This window comes from Leptodactylus fuscus, chromosome 1, assembly GCF_031893055.1.
Source record: "Leptodactylus fuscus isolate aLepFus1 chromosome 1, aLepFus1.hap2, whole genome shotgun sequence".
Classification (NCBI taxonomy): domain Eukaryota; kingdom Metazoa; phylum Chordata; class Amphibia; order Anura; family Leptodactylidae; genus Leptodactylus; species Leptodactylus fuscus.
In genome coordinates, this window is record NC_134265.1 from 324,903,123 (window position 1) to 324,924,329 (window position 21,207).

Below are 21,207 nucleotides of genomic sequence, written 5' to 3' on the forward strand. Positions count from 1 at the left end.
ACATTTTTGTTTTTTTTCATCATTCCAATCCAATGTTTTTTTCTGCCTAATATAAATGGACATGGTGAATGGCTCGTCCTTGCCAGCCAATGACCACCGGTTTGGCGTTTTATGACTTATTGGCTTCCCGTTTCTGTAGGTTTAGTACGGTCTTTTTGTTTTTAGCAAGATGTCCGTCAGAGAGGCAGACAATACAGGGGCATAACAGAAAATCATATGGAAAAGCCATTGAAATATCAACACAGCAAGCAAAGGAGCTGAATGGAGGCGGGCTAGAGATTCTCCAGACGGCTTCTCTCGGAAACAGATTGATCCAGGCATGAATAATTCAGAGGGACAGCCGAAACTGGATCATTAGGGACACAAGCGGCACACAGCGCGAGGCACACATAAAAGACCCCAGCGTTGTATGTCTGCCTGACCGGGAACCAGAAAACATATTACAATGAAGAGTGACAGAGCGGCACAATCCCCGGAGTAAAGTCTGGCCCTGTCACTTTAATGTTACACCGCTAACCGACGTCCCGGGTCTTTCTATAATCCCTCACATTGTTCTATGGGGGGGGATTGTCCTTTCTAACAATGCCGTTACACAACCAGCCGACAGCCACAACCTCGCCGCCTTGTGAGATTTTAGTATTCATAATGCAGAGATAATGGCGCCGTGTTAACACTTGCATGCCCAAAGCCATTCTAAATTAAAAGGATTACCAGACCCTGCAACCCGACCCGTATTAATATTCATACATGTGGAGGACAGGGAATACAAGCATGGGAAGGCAGGAGAAATCACTAGGTATTTTTAGTCTTAAAACAGTTTGCCACATGTGGTTCTTACCATGCTCATAGTAGCATAAAGTGGTGACTAGATGACCTTAGTGGTCTATCATTTATGACTGAAGTTCATTTTGCTTTATAGAACTTAGAAGTTACTTATTACTTCGCAGAAATCTGATGTACGTGATGGGCAGACTGATTGACTGCTGGCTCGCCATTATTGTGCATAGAGAGAAGGCTGTCTATCAGTAGTGGTTGAGTAGAAGAGCAATGGCAGGGTGCTATAACTAGTAACTAGAGATGAGTGACACTTATTGTCTCTCTGATTCATTCTCGCCTTGACTACTGTAACTCCTTACTAATCGGTCTTCCCCTCACTAAACTCTCCCCTCTACAATCTATTCTGAATGCAGCGGCCAGGCTCATCTATCAGTCTAGACGATACAGCGATGCCTCTGGTCTGTGCCAGTCACTACATTGGCTGCCTATTCATTATAGAATAAAATATAAAGTTATCACCCTCATCCACAAGGCTCTCCATAATGCCGCACCTCCCTACATTTCTTCCCTCATCTCTGTCTACCGCCCAACCCGTGCTCTCAGTTCACTCAATGACCTAACACTTACATCCTCTATTATCAGAACCTCCCATGCTCGTATACAAGACTTCTCCCAAGCTGCACCACTTCTCTGGAATGCTCTACCCCGGACAATAAGATTAACTCCCAACTTCTACAGTTTCAAACGCAAACTAAAGACGCATCTTTTCAGACAGTCCTATCACAATTCCTAATGCGCAAAATTGTCTGAACACTGTATAAGCAATGCCGCCCCTGCTACCTCTTGTGTCACCCCCTCTACCTCATAGATTGTAAGCTCTTTTGAGCAGGGCCCTCAGTCCCATTGTGTGAAATGACGTTCTTTGTTATGTATGTCTGTATCTGAACCCTATAAATTGTACAGCGCTGCGGAATATGTTGGCGCTATATAAATAAAATGTATTATTATTATTATTGAGTGAGTACTGTTCGGATCAGCCGATCCGAACAGCATGCGCGCATAGAAATGAATGGATGTAGCCGGCATGCGGGGGGTTAAGCGCGCCGGCTTCGCCCAAGCGGAAGTACCAGGTGCATCCATTCATTTCTATGGAGCGTGCTGTTCGGATCGGCTGATCCGAACAGTACTCGCTCATCTCTACTAGTAACCTGTAAGTTCTACAGAACAAAAATCAATCACAATTGTAGTGCTCTAATGGGGTCCATACAACTTAAGGGAGTCTGTCGCCACAGCCCAGCATATCAAACCAGTCCCTCAGACACATTAGGTTCACCTGAATCACACTGTCTTCCGTTTGTGAATTGATGCCTCTGTTGCAGAGATATCACCTTTCCCTCGGATATAAGGGAGCCCTGCAGTCAGGACCGATTAGCAAATGTAGGCATATTCTAGATTTAGAGATTTCCTTCCGTTCAAAGACACCAAGACTTGCTATCCTTAAGCAGACACGAGCCTCTCTGAGACAACTTGCTGACATTCCACATCCGTGCGGTTTTCCTGTATTATTTCTCCCCCACATAATCGCTAAGTAAGCAAACCCAGCAGGGAAGAGATGACAGTTCAGGCGAGGTCAGGGACCAGCCTCATTACAGAAAGTAGAGCAGTGTCAGGTCACATGACTCACGCCAATTGTATGCTGGAACCTGAAGGGTGGTCCCTCGAAGAAAGCCACGCAGTTGTCATCGCTGGCCGTCGCCAGGCGATAGGGTCGCGTCTGCTTGATGTCCACGCTGTTAAGCGCTTTATTGTGTCCGGTGATCTCACCAACTGAGGAGCCGGTGTCCCAAAGAAAGACTGAGCCGAACCTGAATGGAGAGAGGAGAGCGATGAATGGGACGCATCATTGTTAATAAAAGGAAAATTATCACACCCTGCTTCTGTGTGTGATCAGTAGGGGGTCCAACTGCGGGAACATGTCACTGATCACAAGAACAATGGGGTCACAATACTCTAATATAGGTCAAGTGAACTCAGCACTGCAATGCTAAAATACAAGGGCTGTGGAATCAAAGTCATGGCCAGTTTTGGATGGAGACAGGAAAAAGTTACCAACTCCACTTTACATTGCCAAACCTTTGCCTTGAATTAGAGAATTAGCTTTACTGCCCGACTGACCATGGCCACAAGCCATAGAAGAGTCAGAGCTTTGGCCTACCGACTCTACAGCCATGAAAAGACCAACATACAGACTGGAGCAATGGAGTAACCGGTAAAGGCGACTGATGCAGCACAGTACAGGTTCACTATTGTTGTTAAAGGGATCCTATCATTAAAACGCAATTTTTTGTCCCTAACACGTAGGAATAGCCTTAAGAAAGGCTATTCTTCTCCTACCTTTAGATGTTTTCTCTGGGCCGCCATTTGGTAGAAATCCCGGTTTTCTTCTGTATGCAAATGAGTTCTCTCGCAGCACTGGGGGCGGTTCTCAGCACTCAAACAGCACCGGGGGCATCCTCAATGCTGCGAGAGATCTCTCCAGCGACGCCTCCATATTCAGGAAAGTCCTCTCTTCACATCATTTTCCGGCGCTGGCTTCAAACTTCTAGGCCTCGGGCAGAGGACTGCGCATGCCTGCTGGCCACAAGAAAATGGCCACTTACAATACTGTGTAAGCGGCCATTTTCTTGTGGACGGCGGGCATGTGCAGTCGGTTTTGCCCTAGGCCTAGAAGTTTTGAAGTCACCACCGGAAGAAGACGTGAAGAGAGGACGTTCCTGAAGAAGATGGAGATGGCGCTGGAGAGATCTTTCGCAGCATTGAGGATGCCCCCAGTGCTGTTTGATTGCTGGGGCCCGCCCCCACTGCTGCGAGAGAACTCATTTGCATACCGACAAAAAAATGGGATTTATACCAAACAGCGGCACAGAGAAGACATCTAAAGGTAGGAGAAGAATAGCCTTTCTTAAGGCTATTCCTACGAGTTAGTAAAAAAAATTTAAGTTTTAATGATAGGATTCCTTTAATGCCATTTAGAAACATAAGCCTAGAAATTCTTGGCAAGATTCCTAAGAAACATTTTACACACATACCAAGGACAGTAGAGCTCTTCCCTATGATCTTCACAAATGCAAATTTTCCAACATTCCAAGGTTGGTTTCCGGTCGAGGTCATGCCGCCAATGGACGGGTTCATGCCCTTAAAGGGGTTAAGGTTAGAGTGCTAGTGTGCTGCAACCAAGACGTTAAGCCTAGAAGTCACGGTTACAGACCACAGAGTAGACTCCCATCGATCTTTGGTTGCGTGACAAATTCACAGTATAGCTGTAGCCTAGGTGTCATATCCCTGGGGGGGGATCCAGTGATCAGGAGAACAAGGACCCAAGAGTTCCTTTGCATATACCATGTGAATGAAGCGCCAATACGCTTACCGACCAGTACTCCATTCACTTCTATAGAGCTTTCGGACAAAGTCTCCAAAAACCACATAGAAGTGACTGATGGGGGGGACTTTCGGGCCCTCACTCAGTAATTAGACACATCCTCTATTCTGTGGATATGAGATAAGTGTCTTTCATAACAAAACTCCTTTAATAAGTGGGGTCATGCGCCCAAAGGGCAGCCCACAACCACTTCTGGGGTGTAAAGCAAAAGAATAAAAACCAAGTCAGGGAAGTTCGAGCCAATCCAGCACACATTAGAAATAACTGGGGTATCAAGCACGAGTAACCCATAGTTTTGAGGATGGCTCTGATCCAATCCTGGGATTTTAGCTGGATCTCTCAAGATTTCACTTTTTTTAAGCTTGGTCCTAAAGGGGTTCTCCTGCCCAGAAGAATATAGTGAGACGTGCTTAAAGGGAGTGTCACCAGAACTCAGCCCAGAAACAGGTTAGAGTTACCTGAAGCCAACAGTTTTCACCTTGTGTACTGCTGCTTCCATGGCCAAGATATCAAAACTTTTGTCCATATGGAAAGGAGATGTTTGGAGCAATAAGGGAATTGTTGTTGCTCCAAAAGAGGCAAGTATCATGGCCTTCATTACTCCAAAAAGCTCGTTTGCATAGACAAGCACATGGAGGGGGGGGGAATAAATAAACAAAAGAGTCTGGGTTGACATACTAGGTTGTGGTGACAGAGTACGCTGCATTTTCTGCAACATCTGGCCTCAGAGTGACCTGAACAATGGATAGGCCGACGATGGAGTGAACCTAGTATCAGAAGACAATTGCCTGGGCATGGGACAAGTAGGTGCATCAGTGCCCCAGTATTTGAAGATGGTGGGTGGCACTATCCCCCAGGAGCCCAGAACCTGAGCACTCACAGAGCACTGGCTCTCAGTATGGCATGTACCCCCTGTGACTGCTCGCCATACCCCCTGAGGTAGCACAGGTTGAGAACCACTGATCTAGGATGTATAGTCACCTTTTAGGAAAATACAGAACCACCATATGTCAGCACTTGGACTACAAAGGGCTTTGTGAAGACTCCGCTTTCTGTACATTTCTCTTTAAAATAAATTTAACAGCCCCCCCCCCCCTACCCACCTCCACTTGCCAGCTTCAATTCTTTGCAAACACAAATGCACGCAAGTATTTGCAATAGGTTATATCTGCTGCACCTATATTTTACAGTGGAAAAGGGGTTAATAAGGTGCAGGCTACAGAATTTGGATTCTGAATCCATTGCGCAGATAAAAAGTCTATAATTATATTTCCAGGGATTTCAGTCGCTTTCAGGCATCTTCATGGCAACCAAACACTTCAGGGATCTTACATTGCGTGGGGGGTAGTAACATGCCGCCTGTCACATCGCGCGGTTTTGTTTCGGGTTTATACTAGTACATTGTGAATCACAGATTTGCATAAAGTCTTGTCGAGAAAATGCTAATCAAAAAAGTAACTTATATAAGCAGGTGGAGAACACATACAAAGCATACAAGATCTACATGCCTACAACAACACCGGTGCTCAGGGCAAACACGGCTTCAGATTTTACAGCAGTTTTCTTAGGCCCAGTTCACATTGTGTTCATGGCCTTATCCTAACATAGAAAACACTATTAAAGGGGTGTGCATTAAAGAGTGTACAATTTCGGCTTCAGCAGAGAACTGTACAAGTATTGGGTGAAGCAGCATTTTTTTTTTATTTTTTTGCATCGGGGCCATGGACAATGTTTGGATACGGCTATTATAGTTCAGGAAGACCTATGGATGGTTTAGTGTTCCAAAGATCTGCAATAGGTTGCCTTTAACAGAAGCTCCGAGTGCTTGCAATTAGCAACAAGGCCAGTTTTACTTGCTTTTGCAGATAGAATAGCCATTTATCATAACTAAGGATTGCAAGAGTCTTGTCCTGTTCCAGTATTATCCTGTGTCACCCTTTATTTCCTGCACCCAGCTACATCAGTGACTCCCAGACACATCGTCCTTGTTCTTTCCAGTTTAACAAACCAACACTTTCATATATACCAAGTCGGATATATTTACAAGTATCCTGGAAGGCTCCCCAACTAGTAATGGAGAACTTGTATATCTTTGCACGATATGGCTCTCAAATCAGAACCAAGTCTTTAAAGGGGTTTTCTAGGCTAAAATTATTGATGATCTAAACTATGGATGACTCCCAGCATCCCCATCCATCAGGTGTTCTCAGCAGAGAATGGGGCAGGAAGCAGACAGCGCTATTCTCTGTGTAATGGCCGCAACCAACAGATCTAGGGCTAAGTCCGCATGTAGCAGAAACTGAATGTTTTTGACTGCTGCCGAAGCACAGCATTTTACAGCACCAGCAAAGTGCATGAGTGTGCATTTAACCCCAAACACAGAACTACAGGAGAGTACAGCGCATGCTCGCGTAAGCTGCTACGAAAAAAAAGGCCGCCCGCATGTGATGTCGGCTCTGCCTGCAGCCTGCTGGCAGAGCAGACATGTGAATGCACTGAATTTTGACCACCCCATGCGGACGTTCCTGAAGATGATGGAGGCGGTGCTGGAGAGTTCTTTTGCAGCATTGGGGACGCCTCCAGTGCTGCGAGAGAACTCATTTGCATACCAACAAAAACTGGGATTTCAAGCGAACGGCAGCGCGGAGAAGCCATCTAAAAGGTAGGAGAAGAATAGCAGCCTTTCTTAAGGCTATTCTGACGTGTTAGTGAAAAAAAAAAAAATATTAGTTTGAATGATAGGATCCCTTTAAAAATCCAGGCAACAACAAAAAAAAAAAACACACCACAGCAAAAACATGTTTTCACTGCTCCCCATATTTTGCTACGTTGGGCCTTAGCCCCAGACTCATTTTCAGCCAAGGAACAGGCACTCATTCAAGCGAGGTTAAACTTAATGTATACCAAAATGAATGACATGAGGAGAATTGGGTCCCTACAGCTTCTATGCAGTCTAATGCATCTCCATAGTAACAGACGACAAGCCCTGCGTTGTCTGATCCTGTATACTTCCTCCCCAATTCATAGGAATATATAAAATGTATATTAGGAAGAAGCAGGAGAAAGAATGGACGTAATAGGACTAGAAAATCAGACTACACTGGGATTGGATACCAGAAGAACACTTCATGAGTCCATAGAAGGGAATAGAGCTATGGCCACACACAAACTCTACTGCTTTACTTACACAGGAGGGGGAGAAGTGACCCCAGACATCTACCCAAAAAAAATCATCAATACGTCCGTCCTCAGGTTGTGTCGGCTCCATTAATGTAAATGCAATATAATGCATACAAGGTGTATGCGTTAATACAAAGCAGCCATGTTTTATGACCCTGGTCAACCCTTTTAAAACCTGATGAAGTGGGGGGACGCGAATAAAAACATTCCTGTATAACGCCACCGGAGCCGCTGCATGACGCCAGCTGTTCAGTCATTTAAGAGTTAAACAGCTCTTCCCCTGTTCAGTGTGCAAATGCAAGACTTCCCCATGTAAATGCTTCCATTTCCTCCGCGCCTCCTGGGAGCTTACCTCCATTATCCTAAATACATATGGGGATTTATTCAGCCATTAAAGCCACCACATGTAATGTTTATGGATCTGCCTGGAACAAATAACTCGAGTACATAGAAGATTTCGCTGAGAGCTTACCCAGGCATAAAAGAAATTACATTGAAGACATTAATGGTTACAAGACACGAAAATGGCACGCAAACGGGGACGTCACCACTTCACGTTCCAGGCTTCTCCTTATTCGATGCGCTTAACCCCTTGGTGTTCGTCCGCTTACACGGATACCTATGGCGGGGAGGTATTCGATCGACTACTACTCGCTCATCTCTAGTTACCACAGAAGCCCTGCTTTGGTTTTCAGCCGCAGACTCCAAGGGGTCAAAATGTGGGGCAGAATTTGAGGAGAAAGTTCACCTCAAATTCCTCTGTGTGAACGGCCCCATACAGTTTAATGGAAATAAGAAGTCATATAATTTTCTGTAGTCTTGTGACTAAGATTGTGTACCATGCGTCTCAAGTCTGCGGCCCTAGTGGGGAAAGCTAGTACTACAGATCGCCTAATCAAATACATGTATGAGCGCAGTCAGTTGCTTTCAGTCTGGGGGTAACAAGCGGTCTCGATAATTGAGATGTTCAACCCCCATCCCGCAGCAGGAGTGAGCTGAGAGAACGCCATGCACATGTGCCGCTCTCCATTCACTTCTTTGGTATTTCTGAGACTAGCCAAGACTTTTTGTGGGCATGTTGAACGTCCCAGATGGGAATAAGCCAATGTAGTGAACTACACACCAATAAAAAAAAAAACAAAAAAAAAAACACGTAGCAGAGACAAATTGTGCTTTTCCGGCAGCGCTTTTCTCTGCAGTTTTTCTTCCCTAACATACCCATAGTATAAAGTCTCACATGTGCACATACTAAAGAACGCGCAGGCAGTAACGCCGCTGGGCTACAGTGATCAGAAAAACCATTACCGTGTGGATGGAGCCGTAACCAGAACACCAGTCACAACAGGACTTCACTAGGATATTTTTCCCACACGTCTTGGAACACGTACAAGGCATTGTCTGCAAGACTAAGAGCCACTTCTTAGAGTACATGACACAGCACTTATGTGTCATGAATACTGTCAGCTTTCCAAGGGACGCCCTGCTGTCAGCACAGACTACTACACCAGCGAGGTCTGGAGCGGACTGCACAGGGAAAGTGAACTTGTACCAAAGTTCATAGTAAACTTACATATACACTTATGTTACAGACCGGGGTAAAAGCCAAAAACTATTTCTACAATAGACATACCATCTAGTATTTTCCATACAACCTCACAAAACCAGCAGAAGACAATGTATAGTTGCACATGGAGCCTTGGACAGCTGTGTACCATACTTCTATGGGTATGCAATAGCTTTGTACAAAACTGAGCAGTAATAGGTCAGAGTGCACGAGGCCTTAAAGGGGTTGTCCACTTATAGCAAATAGAGGTTATTGTTTGTAGAATAAAAAAAAAAATAATAATTCTACAATTTTCCAACATACATTCTGTAGCAAGTCCTTATGGTTTACTAGATCTCTGCTTGCTGTTATTCAGAGATTCCTTCCCAGGGATAAAAATCAGTCCCTGGTTATGTGATGGACACACAGGTGCACGACTCGTTACAGTCACAGCACAGTAATTAGACCGGTCGTGTAACGAGCCGAGCACCAGTGTGTACACAACACGGCCAGGGGCTGCACAACATAGAACTTGTAGCAGAAATGGATCCGGACAGGACTCCTAAGAGACCCAGTGAGTCCTGCGGACCTCGGCCACACACAGTGACTGACAAATCTCCTGCAAGTGCATGTACACAGAATGCCATGTAATCCACCACTTAACCCAAACGATTGATAAGAGCAGCGACTACTTACGTTTCTCTTCCTTCTCCAACCACTGCAATCCTCTTGCTGTCCTCTGTCCAGGCGATGTCCTTAATCTTCCCCACAAAGGGCTGGTACTCGTACTTCAGCAGATGCTCCTTCTGCGTGGTGTCCCATATCCTTAGCTTACCGGTGACATCTGCCAAACAAGCACACGGATACTTCTATCATCACGTTACGCGCGACACCATTGAACCTCCTGAATAATGTATTGACGTTTGTACATAATCGGATGCCATTCATATTCACTGAGCTGGAAAAACGTGGCCCTTCTACTCTCTCCATTTATTTCCTTCCCAGCGTCCCCAGTCTCTACCATTGGGTTGAGAGACAGGGGTATACAGAGCGCTAGGAATCAATGGGGGCGGTTTAGAAAACACTTTATATCCCAATACGATACGTGGATTTTATACAGAAGAGTCTCCCACCATTGAGGACCAAGTTCATGCACATACTATACAAATGATCTTTTGTTTGCAATGCCGGCCTTTCTCCTGTGGTGGCGCTGTAGAGAACGTAAAGACTTGCTGCCAGTTTCCACTTTCTTTGTCAGTAAACTATGTAGGCAGTGATAATACAGTGACCCCGGACGTCTTCTTAGCTCACAGTCACATGACCAACTCTGCTTTACTCTCTGGACCTGTACCAGGAGAAGAGCTGAGTTGGTGACATCATGAGAGCTGAACCAAGACGTCCGATCTCTCTCACTGAGCTAAGACAAGCAGGGCACAGGCACATATATAACTTCCTAAATTTTATTTTATCGATTTTATTGATTCTTATTGCAATTTTTGCAGCTGTCCAGGACTACATAAGACTCCTGCAGCAGTCTAGTGTTTATCCACCCTAGATAAAGGAAATTAAAGCAATATAATACTGATGCTTCCTATTTCCCTACATGATATTCCTCAAAGCCGCTTAGGCGTATGTAAAATAATTTCCCATGTAAGGGTTAACTTCGCACCAGCAGCTTTACAGTAACCTACCTCCGGACGCAATGTAGAATCCACTGGGAGCGTATTTGGCAACAACAACTTGGTGAGCATGCTCGGTGTAGACGTCGGCAATGGCTGGGTTCTACAACGGGGAATACAAGGTAACAGATTACATATAAGTAGCAACACTCGTACAGACCGAGAAGGTTTTATCTTGGGTACAAAGTGCATAGCAGCCATCATAGACAATGCCACTTATCATAAAGCACACAGCGTAAAGGCTCATCGTATGGAGGGGAGATGTATTTAACGCCACAAAGCCAAGGAATCAGAAAATCAAAGCCGATCTACAAACCAGGGCATTAATAATTCATTCTCCAATGCTTGTTGTCTATCTATCCTCATTATAGAGGTGTTACACGAAGGATCAACAGATCAAACACTGCGATCCGGGATATCCAGCTGTGTACGGGCTTACGGTGCTTTAAGAGCATTAGACAAGGCCGCCGAGTCTCCTCTATAGTCAGACCAGGGCCGAGAACTAGATCCTTCATGACAGGTCAGGAAATGAATGCTATATGGCAGCGGATACAGTCTGGTAAGGTGGGCAGCTTGGGGAGATAATAAGGCGATTTTTACACATATGACATGAGAACCTATTAAATGATATATAGTATATATAAGTGACATATAGTAGGTGCACAAATACAAATCCAGCACTGCTACATCTGTATAAGCAAAGTGCAGAGAGACAACGGCCTAACACACTGATCACCCACAACTTTAAAGGGGATGTCCGTCCACAAATCGATTTTTGATACGGATGACCATTACATAGGTTAGGGCATCAATATGTGACCTATAGGGGTCGAACACCTGCACCCCACACCGATCAGCTGTTCTGGCAGCAGGTAGGTGCTGGAAGCTATGACAGTGGAGTAATAGGAGAGATGCAGCAGCCATCCACTGTATAGCTGTAGCTCATTTATATAAGAGCAGACTGTACATATAGGCACACAGACATCGCTGAAACAGCTGATCTGTGCAGAGTCCGGAAGTCACATCCCCACAGATTACATACGGACAGCCTATGCTGTCGGTCATCGGTATGAAAAATCTAGTAGAGGCTGGACAACCCCTTTAAAATGATTAAGAGGTAAGTGAATAACTATTATCTCATAACAATAAAGCAAAAAAAAGAGAAAAAAAAAAAGGGCAACTAAAAATAAATAAATAATAATAATAATAATCTAGACAAAGGGAATCTATCACCTGATCCCAGTATATCAACGAATCGGTGACTCTGTTGCTGAGATGTCGCCATTTTTGTCAATATGCAAATGAGATCTTCGGAGCAATGAGGGCACAGGATGGAAATACCTTCATTGCTCCTCAAGGCTCATTTACACATTGACAAAGACAATCTCTCAGCACGTGGTGCACAAGGGGGAAACACCATCTGACTCAGGTGACCCTAACCTGTGGGTCAGGTAGATATGTGAGGACTGGTGACAGATTCCTATTAATTCAGGACAGAAGTGTCCAAAGCTCTATAGTGACAGCTCCTCATATCCCAGCGTTACACTGGGGAGGGGGCGACATTGGGATTCTCTGCAGAGTTCTCAGCCATGTAAGTAACCTGTGTATAGGAAGCCGAGCCCTCTCAGTAATGAATCACACCAGTCAGCTCTGCGGGCGCGGCTCTGACTCATCTCAGCTACGTAGGTCCTACGGGCACTGCAAACTGGCCACTGCTTCCCCGCTCAGTATAGCAAGCCTGTACACGCTGGAGATCCTCCATACAGTAGGTCACCAGCAGGGATATGCATACATAGAATACCGTGTTAGCTGGAACATCCCCAAATACTTCCCCCATTAACTACTTCTGCAAAAGTTCTGCTTTTCACATATTACACATAGCAAGAGCTAGCAATTCCCTCTGTACAGAATCATGGCCGCCTGTCATGTGCCAACACTGACCGCTGCCAATGCCCAGATACGATCCTCTGATCTTATGTCGCCAAATCCTTTACATCCCCTGTGCAAAGTATTCCGTTTTTCGCACCATAGACACAGACATTTCGTAGAGACAGGCAGCTAGATCACAAGTGTATCCACTGAACTGCCCTCAAGTACCAAAAACCAGAGCAACCAAGATGGTACTCGTGCCAATACTGGTACCCACCCCAACAGGACACAACCTTGATAACTCTGCAACCCCAAAAACATGCACATTATTATATCAGTGTCCCAATGGTGATGTACAGAATTAGAACAATATGGCTGCCGTCGTCCATCATCACTCCCATTTGCAGGTTGTCTATGGCTTTGCAGCTTAGAGTCATTGGAGTTTATGGAGCTTAAAGGGAGTCTACCATTAAAATCAAATTTTGTTCTTGTTGACACGTAGGAATAGCCTTAAGAAAGGCTATTCTTCTCCTACCTTTAGATGTCTTCTCTGTAGAAATAGTCGGTATGCAAATAAGTTCTCTCGCAGCACTGTTGGCGTCCCCAATGCTGCAAGAGAACTTTCCAGCGCTGCCTCCATCTTCTTCAGGAATGGCCTCTTCACGCGTCTTCTTCCGGCATGGGAGAAGAAACTTCTAGGCCTCGGGCAGAGCTGACTGCACATGCCCGCCGGCCACAATAAAATGGCCGCTTACACAGTAAACAGACATTTTCTTGTGGCCTGTGGGCATGTGCAGTCGGCTCTGCCCTAGGCCCGAAGCTTGACCACACGCACTGGAAGAAGACGCGTGAAGAGGCCATTCCTGAAGACGACGGAGGCGTCGCTGGAGAGATCTTTCGCAGCATTGGGGACGCCCCCAGTGCTTTTTGAGCGCTGGGAACCGCCCCCAGTGCTGCGAGAGAACTCATTTGTATACCAAAAAAAACGTGATTTCTACTGAACGGCGGTATGGAGAAGAATAGCCTTTCTTAAGGCTATTCCTACATGGTAGGCAGAAAAAAAATTGCATTTTAATGATAGGATCCCTCTAACTGTAATTTTAAGCACAACCTGAGGACAAGTGTGGCGCTGCTTCTTTCAATTCTGTTTTTCTACTAGCAGATGAGCCCAGACGTACATGGGACGCACATGCTCTACACATCAGGCACTTCAGGTAGAGGTTTAGTGGGTCCAATGGAACTAACTTAACTCCTTTAGGCTGAGGCCCCACCTTGCAGAAACGCTTTTTTTTTTTTTTGCAGATTTTATTGCATTTTTTTGATCAGAATGGAGAAGTATAAGAACTTTCATTATAACTCTTATTCCTTTTGTAGCCATTATTGGCTTTGGTTCAAAAAACCGCAACACAAAAAAATGCAATGTGGGGACTCAGCCTTAAAGGGATTTGTAAGGCTTAGAAAATTTCACAACACAGTAGAAAGTGTTTTAGATTGTTCGACTTAAAGGGGTTTCCTGAGACTTACACATTGGTAACTTGCCCTTGAGATAAGTCATTAATATGAGACCAGCGGTTTGGCAAGGCTTTGACACTCACATGGTACAGCCTGGTCCCATTCAAATGAGTGGGGCTGAGCTGTGAACCAAGCAGAGTCTCTATGATGTGCATTGCACGGTGCTTGGCATTTAGTGTAGAGGATATGTAAAGAATATGGAACTCCTTGGAAACTCCTTTAAGACAAACTAGTTGAGGAAACTATTTTATTACTTCCCCATTTGGGTAACATTTAGAGAGGAAGGTTTTGGTGCTTTTTTTTTTTTTTTTGCATTTTCAAGTGAATGAGATTCTAAAAAGTGAGGTGGTCCCTTATGGTGTATCCACAGTAAAGGCGTCCCATCATCAGGAGAATGGGGGCCCTCCGCACTGCTGCTCCATTTACAGTGTGCGAAAATGATGAAGACAACCCAGCATAGTACGCAGCCTGACCCATAGAGAGCGACTGTAACAGGACCCTTGTTCTTATGATCGATGTGGGTCCCCCAGGGATCAGTAACCTTATGTGTATTTTTGGGACAAGACCATCTTTTGTGTCAAAACCAAGTCCTATTTAGGGAAAACTCAGGGACGGCCAGCGCTCCGCTGCTCAGTCCCAGTCCCTTTTACCTCCTGTGCTGGGATTTGTCGCTCCAGATTCGGACAGGCTCACAAGACCACTGGGACCAATCAGTGACCTCAATGGTTGTCGGAGAGGGATCAGTGACATCACTCATACATCACCGCTTCCTTACCAGCGGTCGCCAATAATTGGTCACATGAGCCTCTCCACTTCCGATGTGTCAAGTCTTGGAAAAGGGGACCAGAACTGGATAAGAGAGCACCAGAGACCGCGGAGTAAGTCATCGTTTTATACTTGCCCCCAGTCTTGACAACCCCTTTAAGGACCAGAGGACGATACGGTGCCCATACCTCAATATTCCTGATGATCACACACTTCCCATTCGTATACAAGAAGTTGTTGCCCTTGGGGTCTCCTCCAAGAACCTTGGCCACTCCTCTTTCCATCTGAGGAAGGCTGGCAAACACATTTTCTAGAAAGAAGAAAAAAAAAATTGAGTATTAAAGGGGTATCCCGATCTTACTAAGAGGTGGCAGATGGCTAGGAGATTCTCAAAGATGGTGAGAGGGAATGGGCCGGGGCACTGAGCCAGAGCAGAGACACCTTGAAATAACTATTCATTCACAAAGCAGATTCCTAGACCTTATTCATTCAGTTACTACAGTCAGCCATTTTCATTCATTCTTCCCATATGGAGACCATATACAGAACACCATTCAGGACGACTGACAATCCCCAAAAAGAAGGAATTAGCAATACTCCTCAATAATATACTTCATTCATTTTTCAGAAACCTCAGCATATAACCTTCCTTCATTCCTTGTATCCATTTAAAGTGTGGCGTATTACATTCATCTGATTCCTATACAGATCAATGGCTTCTAGCGACAAATTCTGGAGTACAAGACCCCGTTCATTCGTTATTCCTATTTATACATATCATTCATTTCCAGCTTTCTGCCCATCCATACATATAGCCATATACTACATTGGAATTACTACAATGTAACCATCTTCATTCATTTTAGCCACAGATGAGCGCTATAAAGGCAATTCATTCCTCCTAGCCCCACAGAGATCAGTATGGCAGCCAATATATCAGGGAAAACAAGCCATCCGCCTGCAGTCCGGACTATTCAGCTCACACAGCGGGGTCTAGACTGGATACAGCAAACCCCCAGCGAGATATAGAACTGGCCATGAACCAAAACAAAGTTTATTAGACACTTGCAGAACTTCTTGAGACACAGTGAGCATGGCAATGAGGTGGTGCCCCGTGTCAGAGCAACCGAAAACCATAGAGAGCCGGCACTGGCACATCACCAGTCTCTGATCTATAGGATTTGGCTGGAGGTACAAATATACAAAATGTCACATCAGTGCTGCAGACACCAAGTGACTGTATTACTACTATATCACACCAGGGCAGCAGGATAACAGTAGCATTACAGGAGGTGCACAGGATCTACGGCTGCAGGGCATGGGTAATAAACCTAAATGGAGAGGATTCCCCAAATACAGATCATTGTCCCCAGTCACGAGCACCATGACAACACTTCATGTGTAGCTATCCCTAAAAAATCCAACAGTGCACTTTATTGCAATACCAGAGGCCGGGAACATGACAGAGGTCAAGCCCATGTCCACAGGTAAGATTAGTGTGCAGGTATAGGGGGAGTTACCGTCACACAGACATCCATAGGAACAGACAGATTATTAGAGATTATGGATTATCAAGATGTCACAACAGCGCCCGAGTGGGGGGGGGGGGGGGGACTTCTTACTCAACATCACCCCTGGCCCCCCGTCACAAAAGGGGAGGGGGGCACCCCTCAACAGCACCCCTAGCCACGAAAAGAGGGGGCATCCCCTCCTCATAGGCATTATAGCAGGGGCACCCCCTCTCTATGACACCCACCACCACCACAGGCACCCACATAAATAACACAGCCCCTTAGATGTGCCACATTTCAGTGTTTTCTGCCCCCCTACCCCCCCTTGCAGACACATCAGCCTATCCATAGCTAAGCACAGCAGCTCGGCCATGGCCGGGAGAAGCCCCACCATACACACAGTAGGGAGGAGATCTCTGCAACAGGCTGAGGAGCGGCAGGAAACTCCATGACAAGTGACGTGAGCACTGCAGTACACGGCCGCAGGTCCCTGGGCGAGCTGTGCACAGTGCTGTATACACACAGTGCTGACGTCACCGCTCCCCGCCGGTCCCGGACTGTCAGTGGCCGCAGGGTGTGACGGCCAGACGGCTCCCGCCGCGCACTTACTGATCTCGTAGGGCATCTTGCTGTCTGTGCGGAGCCTGCACGGAGTGTCTATGGATGAGCCTCTGCTCCCGGCCGCCCAGTGATTCAAACCCGGAAGCCAAAGCCGAGCCCCAGCTGCGACGTCTCCCTGTGGCTTTGACCATATATGGTCAACAATGAGCGCTCCTCCAGCCGCTCCCCCCACGCAGCAGCCCGCTCAGCGCTGTCACTCTGCCGTGACGTCACACGGGGGCGGGGAGGCGGCCGGCGCCATATTTATTATGGGCTAGAGTGTACTTTTATGGTATTCTGCTGGGATGTGGACAGTCTTATGTCACCCCTATCTAATATATCAATTACTAGGGTTACTAGGGTCAACCCTTGTACATAGAGGAGTAACAGTATTCATTCAGATTCAATAGGAATCAATGTAACATTCATTCTATCCACATTGCAACAATATAATTCATTCATTTCTTCTCATAAATATCAGAGTATCAGCATTCTTGTATTTCTTCTATCTGCCTACATAGATAATATATTTCATTCATTCATTCGCTTCCCATAGAGACCAGTGTAACAATCTTCCTCCCTCCAGCCATATAAGTAGTAATGCTCTAATTATCATTCATTCAGTTTTTCATACTGATAAATATCTGTTTCATTCATTCATTGATTCAGTGTATTTTGATATAGGAAGACAACAATGTTTATTCATTCTATCCACGTAAGTAACAGTGTACTAATCATTAATTTCTTAATTCATTTTTCTCTCCTTATCAATATAATTTTTTTCATTCATTCATTCTGTTCCCATAGAGATCAATATAACAATCTTCTTCCATTCTAGCCATATATGTACCAATGTACTAATTATGATGCATTCATTTGGTTTTCCCTTCTGATAATTATCTGTTTCATTCATTGACCAATTTATGCATTCATTCATTCATTCTATATCCAAACAGGAGGTTAACAATATTTATCCATCCTAGAATATAAGCAAGGTACTGATGGTCATTCATTCATTCATTCTATCTTATTAATCTCATTTATTGTTATAGTTTCATTGATTCACTCACAATCTTTATCCAATCTATCCACATAAGTAGCAATAAACTATTTATTTGTTCAGTTGTTTATTCATTATCTCCCGTTATCAATATCATTTTCTTTCATTCATTAATTCTGCTCCATAGAAATCATTATAACAATCTTGTTCTATTATAACAGTATAAGTACCAATGTACTAATTATCATCCATTTACTCAGTTTCTCCTTCTGATCCATATCAGTTTCAATTGATCATCACTCATTCAGTCATTCTATATTCAGATAAGAATATGACAATCTTTATCCATTCTATCCACATAAGTAACCATGTACTAATCATTCAATCATGAATTCATTCATTTTCTCTTATAAAAATTCATTTATTTAGTTTATTTACAGATTGAAGGATGACAATCTTTATCCATATTGCTCACATAAGTAGCAATGTATTAATTAATAATTCATTCAAGCAATCAATCATTTTCTATAATTATAAATATCAGTTTAATTCATTCATTTCATTTTGAGACAGGAGGATTGTAATCTCAACTATACATCCTACTAATCCTATCCTACTAATATTATAAATGTGAAGTTTGTGTGTTTGGATGTTTGTGAGTGTGGATGTTTGTTCCTCAATCACACAAAAACGGGTGAACGGATTAGCATGAAATTTGCCACAGACCTAGATTTTCACTAGGAAGTTAACATAGGCTACTTTTTAGGTCCCACACTCACCTGGAATGCCGACCGCGATCAGCGAAAGTGCTCACCGGCTCCTCTGCAGGACCTGAGATGACGTCATCACAGGTCTTTCAGCGGGGCTCCGACTGCTTGGCTGCACTCTGGGGGCGGGCCGCAGGGGAAGCCGAGCGGCCTGATATGTTGGTGGGCTTGCGTGAGTGGTACCACTGAGAAAGTCTCCGCTTGAGAAAATGACGGCTGCTCCCGACTCGGAGCGACACCGCCATGCCAGCCGGCAGCATGGAGCCGGCATAGATTGCGGCCGCCTTACCCCACATTCTGCAGACAGCCGCACCAGCAGCAGTGACTTTCGGTCGGAACAAACAGGGCTGAAGGACCTGAGCTGACGTCACCACGTCATGCACGGGGCTCCGATTGGCCCAGGAACTGCGTGGGCGGAGCTATAGACCCACAAGCCGGCGTGCACCCACTCATAGGAAGAAAATGCTGGCGTGCATGCCGGCTGGAGCCTGCGCGCGACATGGAGCGGTGAGTCCGCCGGGGGTGGAAGGGGTACAGGGAACTGTCCCGCACTCCCACAGATCGCCGTCTACTTGTGCCGCACGCCGTGCATGGCTGCGCTGCACGGTCTGCCAACCCCATGCACCCCTGTAACCTCAGCGCACGGGGAGCCCGGGGTGGGATGGAGCTGGGGTTCGCAGGGGTGGGTGGTTAGAGATGGCAAAAATGGGGCACAGGGTAAGGGGGGTGTAGGGGAGGAAAGGGGGCACGGGGTGAGGTGGGAAGTGAGCTCAGGGTCGTGGGTTGGGGAGGGAGAACGGAGCGAGGGAATATTGTAGCGGATAGGGAAAAAAGTGGGGGGCCAGGGGGGAGGGAAGGGAGCCAGCGGGGCGCAAGATGGGGGTCCATGGGTGCACTGAGGTTGGAAGGGCCCACAAGGCAAAGGCGGCACTGCATGTGGGACATGCAGGGGGTGGGGGGCCGCGGACGAAGTCGGGGGTAATGCTAGTATATATATATTTTTTTAATTTTTTTTTTCTTACAGATTTTATAGCAAATTTCATTCTTTCCTTACTACAGTGTATCTTATTTTCATTCATTCATTCATTCATTCATTCATTTAAACCACATAGTTTTATAGTAAACCTAAAGCCCAAACCATAGCAGTATAACAATCATACAGAAAGATGGCTGGCAATGCAGAAATTCTAGCAAGGTGCATCAAGGATCACACCAAAGGGGCGCAAATGAAAGAACAGTGAAATATGTATAGACAAAGACATGCAAAATTTACCAAAAACAGAAGACCGTGTACTATAAATCTGTACAATGCCATGACAAGAGGCCGAACCCAAAAACCCTTTAATTTTTGGAAGATTTTGAATGTGCTCATTTGTGTATATGCACATTACTGTATGTAACTATCATTCAGACCACCAATCACTATCGAGATCAGTTCATTCAAATTCATTCATTTATTCAACACGGTGGTGTATGTCATCCTTATAGATAGCATTGTGGTCAGTGGTGTAACTAGGAATGGCGGGGCCACGTGGCGAACTTTTGACATGGCCCCCCCCCCGACCGACACCGACGTCGAAGACCTCGACCGACCCCCTCCTCCGCACTCTATTATGTCCCTTAGTGGTCCCTGCACACAGTATTATCCCCAATAGTGTCCCCTGCACACAGTATTATACCCCATAGTGGACATCCATAAACAATCATTATACTCTGGGGTCTTTTCAGACCCCAGAGTATTATAATCGGAGACCCGGGGGAATAAAATCATAAAAAATTACTGTTTCTTACCTGTCCCCCGGCTCCTACGCGGTCTTCTCCGCTGCCGTCCTTCTGAAATGACGTCAGACGTCACCTGACCTGGGACGCAGGCCGGGTTCATGTGACGTCAGAAAGGACGTCAGGAAGGAGGCCTGGCAGGATCGTGGAGAGGTAAGTAACAGTGTTTGTTATGTTCCCTTACCTTTCCCGGTCTGCTGATCATTATACTCGGGGGTCTGCAAAGACCCCCGAGTATAATGATAGTATTTGTGGGGCCCGCGGTGTCACTTACCAATCCCAGCCCAGCCAGGATCGGCAAGTGAATTGAGCCCATAACAGGCTATTAAAAAAAAAAAAACGTAGCGGCTGTCACCGGGCCCCCTAATGGCCCGGGCCCTGTGGCAGCTGCCTCCACTGCCTCTACGGTAGTTACGCCACTGATTGTGGTAAACTTGGATTATTCAATCTGCACAATTAGATATATACCATAATTCAGTTTGTTCAGCATTCATTCATTCATTCATTCATTCATCCATTTCTTACATATTTCATTTAAAAAGGTTTTCCAGAACGTCTAAATTGATATCACAGAGTGCCGCCTCCATTTCTCAGGCCATGTGATGTTATGTTCATTGATTATATGGACAGATCGCAGCTCAGTCCCATTCAATTGAATGGGCTGAGCGATGATACCAAGTACAACCACTATACAAATGTACAGTGCCTTGCTTGGTAACTACTGAATAGGTTGCAGCGCTTACCCAAAACCTACAATCTCAGCTGATTGGACCCCAGCCAATCTTT

At 45.4% G+C, this 21,207-nt stretch overlaps 1 protein-coding gene across 1 annotated transcript in view; it reads right to left on the minus strand.

The window, feature by feature from the left end:
• The window catches only part of WDR1 (WD repeat domain 1), a 30,177-nt gene extending 13,154 nt beyond the window's left edge, over positions 1-17,023 (minus strand). Inside the window, exons 1-5 of the mRNA XM_075260235.1 lie at positions 16,885-17,023; positions 14,953-15,074; positions 10,631-10,721; positions 9,636-9,783; positions 2,462-2,642 (exon numbers count right to left, since the gene is read on the minus strand). Of these exons, the coding sequence (XP_075116336.1) occupies positions 2,462-2,642; positions 9,636-9,783; positions 10,631-10,721; positions 14,953-15,074; positions 16,885-16,900 (558 nt within the window). The 5' untranslated portion in view covers positions 16,901-17,023. The remainder of the gene's footprint in view (positions 1-2,461; positions 2,643-9,635; positions 9,784-10,630; positions 10,722-14,952; positions 15,075-16,884) is intronic.
• Between the last annotated feature and the right edge of the window lie 4,184 nt (positions 17,024-21,207).